This window comes from Amblyomma americanum, chromosome 7 (assembly GCF_052857255.1).
Source record: "Amblyomma americanum isolate KBUSLIRL-KWMA chromosome 7, ASM5285725v1, whole genome shotgun sequence".
NCBI classification, from domain to species: Eukaryota; Metazoa; Arthropoda; class Arachnida; order Ixodida; family Ixodidae; genus Amblyomma; species Amblyomma americanum.
The window spans coordinates 116,343,652-116,354,038 of record NC_135503.1 but is presented as its reverse complement, the minus strand read 5'-3'; the positions used below and the strand labels follow the sequence as shown (position 1 = coordinate 116,354,038).

The 10,387-nt window shown below is 50.5% G+C and overlaps 1 protein-coding gene across 1 annotated transcript; it reads left to right on the top strand.

The window, feature by feature from the left end:
• Positions 1 to 680: 680 nt before the first annotated feature.
• LOC144097408 (homeodomain-interacting protein kinase 2-like) lies at positions 681 to 3,156 on the top strand. Its single transcript, XM_077630135.1, has one exon. The coding sequence runs from the start codon at positions 1,085 to 1,087 to the stop codon at positions 2,810 to 2,812; it is 1,728 nt and encodes a 575-aa protein (XP_077486261.1). The 5' UTR covers positions 681 to 1,084; the 3' UTR covers positions 2,813 to 3,156.
• Positions 3,157 to 10,387: the final 7,231 nt, after the last annotated feature.

Below are 10,387 nucleotides of genomic sequence, written 5' to 3'. Positions count from 1 at the left end.
TTTCAAACTGCAGTTGCAAGTGCGCAAAGCTATTTTCCTGAAGGGCAACGGTGGGTTGATTAATGTTCTTGCGCTTACGGTAACTTCACTTTTTTTTTTAATTTGGCGGCTTCTTGCTTCCAACTTGCAGGGCCAACTTGACTTCGTAGCGATCTTTGACATCACTTTACTAAACACCTACCGCTAATAAGTTACGCCCCTCCATGCTGAAAACGGACACTAGCATAAAGACACCTAGCCTGCGCTATCAGCATCCGCTGATTACGCGGGCTTCCAGTACAGCAGAAGCTATCGGAATCCTGAACTGAGGACCCCGCTCACGAGAACCGGCTTCCCAATCATCCTACCTTTTAAACGGGAACACAAGTTTTTCACCCCTATCGCCTATTAATTAGCGCGCAATGATTTTTCTGTGTCTGCATCAATAAAACTGAGAAAGAAGACAACACTGCGTTAGCGTGCGGTTTCCCGCGGTTCACAATTACTAAACTTGAATTGAAATGTCTTCATTGAACTAAACGAATTTATTTCATTTGTATGAAGACACATAAACATGGTGAGAATATTTCAGCTAAAGCCCCATCACTCAATTTTCTTGTGCTGCTTGAAATTCAGCCGCAAGTGTTGTTTTTTTCTGGTGTGCTGCACGAGAAACAAAGACAGGGAAAGAGGACAACGAGGTGCAGCCGTCTCGCGCGTTGCAGTCTTCAGCGTTCAGCGGGAGCGCTGCTCTCAAGGCAGCCTGTTCACGGCCGCTCCTTCTGCTACCACCTCCTGGCAGGAATCTGAGCTAGTCTTCCTGCAGCTTCAACAGGAAACGGCCGAGCAACATCAACATCTGCTCCGAACAGCTGTCCCAGTGAACGTAGCAGCGTCGAGCGAAGCCAGCGACCACACCCTACAGGCACCTCGGCGCCACAAGCACTCTTCTGAACGACGGCTGGTGAGGAACTTCGCAACTAGACAGGCCTGATACGGCAGGAAAAGCGACAAGCTAGCTTGACTCCCACAAGTTGACTACCGTAAACGGTCTCCCGTCACGCTTGGACTGCGCACTGCTGCGAATCCCAGACCACAAGACGTCATGGCCACGGCTCGCAGGCGTATGAATGCAAGCGCCTACGGTGCTGATTACCAGCTCGTACTCCATGAGACCCTACGCTCGGCCTCGGACCAGTACGAAGTACTGGAATACTTGGGCCGAGGCACGTTCAGCCAGGTTGTCAAGTGCTGTAAAAAGAGCACGAACGAGACTGTTGCCATCAAGATATTTAAGAGCCACCCGTCTTGCCACCACCAGGGACGGGCGGAAATCACTATCCTGCACCACTTGGCCCAAGGGCCCGCAGACAAGCGCTTCCACTTCGTGCGACCCTTTGAATGCTTCCTGCACAAGTCACACACGTGCTTGGTCTTCGAAATGCTGGCGCTCAGCCTGCACGACTTTCTCAAGCAGAACCGATTCTCGCCGCTTCCACTGATGTGTATCCGGCCTATACTGATGCAAGTGCTCACCGCGCTTCTCGAGTTAAAGCGGCTGGGCATCATTCACGCCGACCTGAAGCCCCAGAACATAATGCTGGTTGACCCTGAGCGCCAACCATTCAGGGTGAAGATCATCGACTTTGGCTGTTCCGCGCACGTTTCCGCTGCGGCTGGGGTCACATACGTGCAGTCTCGCTACTACCGTGCCCCTGAGGTCATTCTTGGCCTGCCCTTCACTGAGGCAATCGACATGTGGTCGCTTGGTTGCGCCATGGCTGAGCTTTTTCTTGCCTGGCCTCTCTACCCCGGTTCTTCGGAATATGACCAGATACGATACATTATCGACATCCAGGGTCAACCTGAACAGCACGTGCTCAATGCTGGAACTAAAACACCGGTCTTCTTCTGCCGTGAGAACGAGTCTACTTATCCCTTCTGGCGCCTCAAGAGCCCCGAGGAATATGAAGCGGAAACAGGTATACGATCCAAGGAGTGGCGAAAGTTCGTCTTCAACTGCCTTGATCACCTGGTAAACGTGAACGTACCGCTAGATCTGGAAGGAATCGAGTTGCTCGCTGAACAAGCGGATAGATTTGCTTTCGTGGATCTCCTGAAGCGCATGCTGAGTATGAATCCTGAGCACCGCATCCATCCTGGTGATGCCCTGAACCACAGCTTCCTCAATTTTGGTCATCTCGTCAACTACTTTCACTGTGAACAAGTGCGTGCTTCTATCAAACTCATGGAGGCGTTCTGGTTCCCTGACGGTGCCTCTGCATCCGCTTCACCCTACTACCACGGGCCACCATCCCATCATCCTGCGCACCCCCTGCAGACCCATGCTTTGCCTATGGATTCTGGCAGCTTCCGTGCACACTCGATCCCTCCTCGTCCCAGTTGCACGTGTGGAATGTTTTCTCCAGGCAGCCATGCCGCGGCCATGCCATGGCAGCAGGGGTCTCGAGCAGAAGCATTTCCACTCCAGCAGCACGTAGGATTGCTCCACGAAAACACGGGGCACGCCATGCACTTGAGCCCTGCTTTCATTGCCCCTGCTGGCAACTTCTGTGCGCCGATTCCATCCATGTGGAACCCCGTGCTCGACGGGCCGCTGTTTGCGGCTGTCTCCACAGACGGCAGTGGGATGCCATTCCTGATGCCCAGTGCCGCCGTGTTCCACAACAACGGTCCTATGGCAGTTTTTCCCCTGGTGGCAGGCCGGAGCGCTTCGGGACAAGCTGTATTTTTCACTATGAACTTAGTGCCCTACCCCGTTACTATAGATTCGCTCACACCCAGCGTTTTCTCCGCTCACAGCAGCTGGTGATAGGACTTCTGTTTTTTTTTTTGCTCTTCACTCGCGTCTTGTCTCTTTGTGGGCTCATGTCAGTGCTCGCATGCTGTTTTTCTTTTTCTTTTGAGTGCTCTACGTATAGAGCAGTGCTTTCCGACACATACACCGCAACAGACAAGTAAGCTACTTTCCCTTCACTCGGCTAGAGCTTGTGGTGCTTAATGATCATTACATTCAGCAGCAGTACATTCAGCAGCAAATAACTGCCCAAGGTTACGGCGTCTCTGAAACGCATACTCTCCTTTAGGCTTACTACAAAAACAAAAACACAAAAACGAACACTTTCATTGGCATTGTACTTGATTGGCATAATAAATGGGGCAGTTAAATCACGTTTTGCATTTTTTCTGTGTTGTTTACACCCACGCTGTTTCAGCGCTGTCCTTTTCAACTAAGTGTTCACAATCTTTCTCTTTCGCTCCTAAAGTAACATTCCCATTAAAAGAGACTGCCTTATTTTAACCCACACTTGTAATACGTGGTACTACTGTGGTGATCGGAGACCTTTGCGCAGCCTGCATTTGTGGCATTAAAGCAGTTCTGATGAGGCTACACCGTCCGGGCTTTACTTTGGTAGAACTACACTTCACTATAAGCCTACTATACCCCTCGTGCCTTTAGAGATACCCGACAAGAGCCCGTGAAAACAGTTCATACATTGACGCATGCGGCCACCCAATCGCCTTCCTTTGCTTGGTCGCACTTGTGGGTTTGGTTACGAACCCGTGCCAAAGTGTTATTTGAGTGGCACTTCGCGCACATACCGCCCAGAGCAAGCGGAGGGCATTGCCAGCGTTCGGCGCGACGCGCCTGCGCTCTCGTTCCGAAGGAAGGAAGGCGCAGTTATTATATAGCACACGTCTTTATTACACAGGAAGCTGCATTACACAACACTGCACTGATCCCCAGACCTCAGTACAACCCATAGCCCAGCCACAGCAGCTGAAAGCGGGCCCAAGGAGCCGCGCGCGAAAAGCAGACTAAATACGCCCGTGACGCCACAGCTAAGAGCGATCGCATGCCGCACGGCCAACCAGAGGGTTAAATCGCGCACGACACAACATGAGGGAGGATAATAATAATAATACTTGGTTTTTTGGGAAAGGAAATGGCGCAATATCTCTCTCATATATCGTTGGACACCTGAACCGCGCCGTAAGGGAAGGAATAGAGGAGGGAGTGAAAGACGAAAGGAAGAAAGAGGTGCCGTAGATGAGGGCTCCGGAATAATTTGGACCACCTGGGGATCTTTAACGTGCACTGACATCGCACAGTACACGGGCGCCTTAGCGTTTTGCCTCCATAAAAACGCAGCCGCCGCGGTCGGGTTCGATGGGGAATGCACGGAGCACATCTTGACGTCGATGGTCCATCGCTCGTCGTCACCGGCAATGGCCGGCGATGACGGAGAACCAGCCAAATCAGGCCCTCCCGAATACGGAGCGCGTGAGCGCCGCACAGGCGGGCGACAGGACTCCGGAGGCTCGGGCCTGGACTCAAGCGTACGTACTAGGTGCGCAAGGGCACACCACCCGCGCTCTTGGTCCCCCAGCAAAGGCCGGGGCCCCCGGGAGGCGAAATCTAAGCACCTTTTTGCTGCCCGAGTCGGTGGCGGTCTCCCCGTTCATTTCCCGCTTGCGGCATCTCGCCGAAACAACGCCCACCCCAACTGTCACTCACAGTGACCCAATGGGGACGCCAGGTCGAAGCGGGAAGAATGGAAGGGGGGGGGGGGGGGTGATTTAAGCGGTTCTCGAAAGAGCTTCCCTTGGAAAGGAGGATAAGCAGCAGCCGCCCGCATTCCGCTCGCGGACACCCCAAGGGGAGGGGGGGTGGGGGGGCGGTCTCTAACGAGCAAACAGCAGCAGCGGGCGCTCATTCCGATCGCTCAAGAAGCCCAATCCCCACACACTTGAACCATATTCTTTTTAGCTTCCAGGTGAATGCGGAATATTTTGGTTACGATGGTATGAGATGCTGTCTCATTGTATATATATTGGATGGTGTTTTATGCTGCAGTATAGAATTGTATGAAAGGGTTAATGTCTCAAACAGCTCATGGTGTATGAGAAATGCCGTAGTGGAGGGCTTCGGAATAATTCGACTACCTGGTGCTCTGTAACGCGCACTGACAATGGGACAATGGGACTTTGACGGGACAGTACAATGACGTCACATGCATTTCACCTCCATCTAAATGGAGCCGCCGGGGTCTGGATTCGATCCTGCGCCCTTCGGCGCAGCAGGCGGACGCTATATCCGCAAGCCACAGCAGCATGCATTTTGTTACGACAGAATACAAAATACTAAAAGAGCTAGCGCTGGCCGCAACTCCCTTGTTTTCACATATACCAACGCGAGATGCAATGTGAAGAAATCGTTCTGAATTTTTTTCTTCCTTTAGAATATTAAGCTTACACTAGTGCTGCAAAACCATATCGAAGTTCCTGCTTGAGCATCCGTTTCGCCCACAGTAACTAAGGGGACCGGTAGACGCTACTCACGCCACTCGACGTCTTGCATTTTGATCCCAACTTGGCCCTACTTATGTCCATATGATTTCTGAACAGGGAAGCCACGAGGGACGTGTCTGACCACGAAAGTCTGCCGGTGCGGCCTAAATTTCAAGGGTGCATATTATAGTTCGCAAACCAACTCTAGCGCACATCTTATGTTGGGGCTGCATTCTTAGACTGCCAAAAACTAGGGCTCTTTAGTGGTTCTCCTGGACGAAAATTTTTCTGCGGGTGCTTGTATGCCTGGATTGGCGACAGTGTGAACTGATTGAATGAAGAGATTCGAAGGAAGCTTTTGAGAAATGCATGCAAGGGTTTCCTTTCAATTGCATTTTGGCGTGTAAGCACTAGTGCGTGGTTCGAGATATCTGAAATGAACTTCTGCTCAGTGAAGTTGCTCATCTTGACGACTCGAGTGCGGCGCATAGTGCCACCTTTGTTTTGCGTCTATGAGAGCGCGAACATGATTGCATTTTGTTGAGGGCTAGCTGCGATAACGTGTTCAGTACATTCTCAATCACGTCCTCGCCACTTATGCGGGCACCTGTCGCGCACCTGTGCGGAGATTTATCCAGTCGCAGCATTCAGTGTGACTCGAGAAATATGCGTTACCGGTACTGTTTTTACATTCCGCTTTTTCATTGTGCTTTTTTGCTTTTGCAATGATCGCCTCCCATTGCGTCTCTAATTTTGGCGCCTGTATAGTACCGTTGCGGGGAGTTTGTGGTAGGTGGAGGCTTCTGGAGGGTTCAGGCGGGTAAACGTGATGGATGGAGCTTCTGGAGGTTGCAATTGATAGGTGAGGGTACATTTTTGCCGGTGGGTGCCATGCACACCAGTACACACGTACATATTCAGTACGGCTTCACCTGAGAAATCCTCACACGAAGAGCGGAAAGCGGGCTTTCCCTTTGAAAGCATTCGTGCTTTTGCCACAGCGTGGTTTACAAGGACGCCGCGGTTCACACCTTTTTATTGCACATTACAGTCGCTTCGCTTCTTTTTACTGCAAAATTTGAACAGTCCTGAATGTATGTAACGTGGGGTGAAGCGGGCGGCAGAGGTTGAGCGGGGCCTCTTTTGTTGAAACAATGCCATTGCACATTGTTCGCGCCTCAGGTTGGCTGCAGAGGAAAAAAATCACCTTTTGGCCACTTGTTTTTTCATAGGACTATGGCAATTTGAGCTATCAGTGCAAGTGCCTTGCGACAGTTTGCCTAAACAACAACGTTGCACGACCGAGGAACCGGAAAGCAAGCATAGCAGCTTCGTGTTAGCGCATTGCCACCAGCTGCGCAAGCTCGAACTTCGCTGTAATTATTAATACTTTATGTTACTAATACTTCTTTGTTACTGTTCACGGTTTACGCCCGTCAAAATCATTCTTCACCGGTCGTACTCCGGAAGAAATCATCGAGACAGAAATGAGCACCGCGGACTGTGATATCCCTGGTCACAGGCTGTCGAATAGGTGACATGCAGCGCCCAGAAGGCGCGGCAATTTTTTTCACTAAATGCCCAAAAATTTCTGCCGTCAGCAGCTGAGGTCGTGATCAACGCGAGACCACACTCGGAGCGATTTGAGGCGCGCCGTTTAGCTGATACCATAGATCGCGCACAGCACATGAGGCTTCGGCAGGCCACAGAAGCTGATGCCTATAAGCGCTGCACTACCGATCCGCCTAAAAATTGCGTGCTCCTCTCGCTAGGCTTTGTGTAACTGCACTGCAGTCCACACTGCCAACTTCTTTGCCGGTGGGCATATACAAAGCTTGATTGTCCGTTCCTATGTGAATTTGCAATCGGGAAGGTATGTATGCACGCGTCCTTTCCCTTCGACCTAACAGTACTGGCGCGGCGCTAGATAGAAAATGCGGTTTCTTATATGCTCTACGCTCAAAATGCGGTCAAAATGGCTCTGAAACACCTTCCGAGGAGAGCACAACTCGTTCAATAACTGCCTTTTGTTTCCATGAATAGCTGAACCAAATATTACACTTCTACACGCAGCAGAGAACCCACAATCACGCGCGAAAGTTGACGAGCCCTTCACGGCGACATTTCCATCCTCGTACCTTCAACCGTTGCTCCCACGTGCGTATATCAGTTGAGATAAGTTGTTGGTTAGATTCTTTCAGACGTCAGGCAGCTATCACCACCGCGGCCAGCAAGTGGCATAGCTCCAGCAGGTCAGGACGCTCCGCCCGCGGCAGTGGGTTTGGCAGAGGAGCGCCGACCTTTCAGCCTTCAAGATGTGACGAGAGGAAAGGGAAAGGCGCGAACATGCTGAAATTCAAATTATCACTACATATTAGTCAGCTTCTAAAAAGCGCACAAAAAAAAATTCATGTTGGAAGATATTTCCGGAGGGGCGTCCTCTAACATCAGAGGACTTCACCGCATCACCGCAACTTTGTCATCTCCGCAACTTTAATAGAACCACTTTCAGAGCCCTTCTAACCTGCGGCCGTAGCTCTGGACAAAAAAGAACACATACTGTACATCAATAGGGCAAACGTGCCGAGTGGCAGAACCGGCGTAACGCCAGCTTTGCGTGAGACGTAGCATTCAACACAGCAAGATGGCGTCAGCAGAATGCTTGCAGGCTTTTGCAAGTATATCCCGGCCTCCTTGGTTCATGTTCCGCCTCACAGCGACGAGTGCGTGTGCGCCGTAACGCTAATTGGCAGACAATTGTACACTCTAATTGGAGTATATCTTGAGCCAGGCAAGTCATTCGACGCTCCGAGGCTTGAAAACTTGACAGGAAAGACGCCTTCTTCGCATATTATTTGCGAAGACTTCAATGCACACAACGAAATTTGGGGCAGCTCACATACATGTGCCCGAAGAGCCAAGCTTTTAGAGCTTCTCTCAACACATTCAATTGAACAGCTCAATGATGGCAGCGTAACCTACCTCCGAGGCCTGACGACTGCCAGCTGCATCTACGTGACCATTGTAGCAAGTTCATTTGCCCACAACTTTGCCTGATCCACTGATTTGGAAACAAGGGGAAGTGATCGTTATCCAGTCCTCATATCTGCCGTCTGCACGCAGACGGCGCAGAAGAAATTCCTTATAAAATCTACAGACTGGGATGCCTACAAGGACGCTGCAAGCAGAGGAATTACTACCACAACCCGGAATGGGGAAATGGTATCTACAATGGTTCATTGCCTAAGAGAAAATACAAGAATTACAGCTAAAATGATAGGCAACGTTCAAATGATTAGGTATTTCAAAGCATGTGCGCTATTCGCAGGCGAGCTGAAAGGAAAGCTTTACGCACCAAAAACATTGAAGACCTTCGGGCCTGCCGACGGGCGCAACGTCAGATTCGGCGCTATCTGGGTCAACTCAGTCGGCAAAGGTGGCGTGAATTTTGTTCTATGCTGTATGTGCGCCAAGCAGTAACCAAAATGTGGCGGATCGTTAGAGGTATGCGTACACTACTCCAACAGCTTCACCCTTCACTGCACTCTCTCTGCATTAATAAAAATCCCTAAAAAAGGTCTCAGAAGAATACTGCAGATTACTGTCAGCGGAGTCAGAGTCTTCGACACTGACCAGTGATGGTCACTTAGGCATCCCACAGGCGGCAGTGCTAGCATTGGGCCAGCCTTTCACAATTGGAGATAACCGCAGCTATCACGGAATCAAACAGACGCATGTCTCCTGGTCGCGATGATGTGACCTAGGACACAATCGCAGAGCTACCCCTCAACTCCGGTCTTCGACTCCTCGAATATTACAATTCTTCCTCAATGACTGGTGAGATTCCCATAGAATGGAAGCTGGCGAAAATTGTGCCTGTTTTGAAACCTTGTAAGCAGCCAACAAGCTAAGCGTCCTTCCGGCCGATCGCTCTACTGAGCTGCGTAGGTCAGGTAATGGAGCAAGTAATCTGCAAACGCATCACCTGCTTCCTTGAAAGCCTCAATGAGAACCCCCAAGAAATGAAGAGGTTCCGTCGAAACAGTTTTGCGACTGATATTGTTATTGTCCTCTTCTCATCAATTGAAGAGTACCTTCATGCTGGGTGCATACCGACAGCCGTTTTCCTCGACATCAAGGTCGCCTTTGGCTCTGTTTTTCACCATGCAATTCTCGCAGCCTTGGTGAGTTTTCGCCTCGCAGGAAAGCTGTAAAAGTGGATTGTACACTATCTGAAAAAACAACAAATTTTCATGAGCACTCCAGATGACCCTGCACTCTTTCACGCAGTCTAGAGTGGCGTACCTCAAGGAGTGGTGCTCAGCCCTCTCCTGTTCAGTATTACCCTTATACACCTAACAAGAAACCTTCCGCGAGGATTGCGCATAACGGTCTATGCAGATGAGATCTGAATCTGTAGCGCCTCCCGTTCACGCTATATCACCCAGCAACGTCTACAGAGAGCGTTACTGCATATCTCGACGTACCTGGGCCCCCGAGGTCTTTGTCTCTCGCCAGATAAAAGTGTTTCCATGGTTACCAGAAAAACGGTGGCTCGATATCTGCTCCTCATAGGTGCGCGGTCATTACCTTATGTACGATCACAGCGATTCTTAGGTGTTGTCATCGTAGACAGTAAACTTTAGTGGTCACCTCAGATCAAAAACTTCGCGAGAGGCTCAGCACAGCATAGCAAATTTTCAGATTCATGGCGCCAAGACGGTTGGGCAGTAACTGCCGGTCATTGGTTCTTCTTGAAAAAGCCTACGTTGAAGTAACCTTGCTGTCACATATATTAAGGAGCCTAAATTAAATTTTAAAGAAAAAAGGTGTGAATAAGACGACGCGAATTAACCGAAGAATAAAGAAGAGGAAGAAGAAGCATTTGGTGAGGTGGAGGCAGATGATTGGTGGAGAAGCATTCGGTGAGGTGGAGAGGGATGATTGGTGGAGAAGAGAACAAGACGACGACAAGGCATACGTGGACTAACACCGAGGCTATAAAAGGGCGAGTGAGAGCGAGGCCCGGGAGGGGGGGGGGACAACAGAGAAGCGGAGGCTCCGGCGAGTCAGGGACACTTTGGCTGGAAGAGAG

What these genes read in the sequence shown, in the direction of transcription:
- LOC144097408 (XM_077630135.1), top strand. Translation starts at nt 1,085, where the DNA reads ATGGCCACGGCTCGCAGGCGTATGAATGCAAGCGCCTACGGTGCTGAT.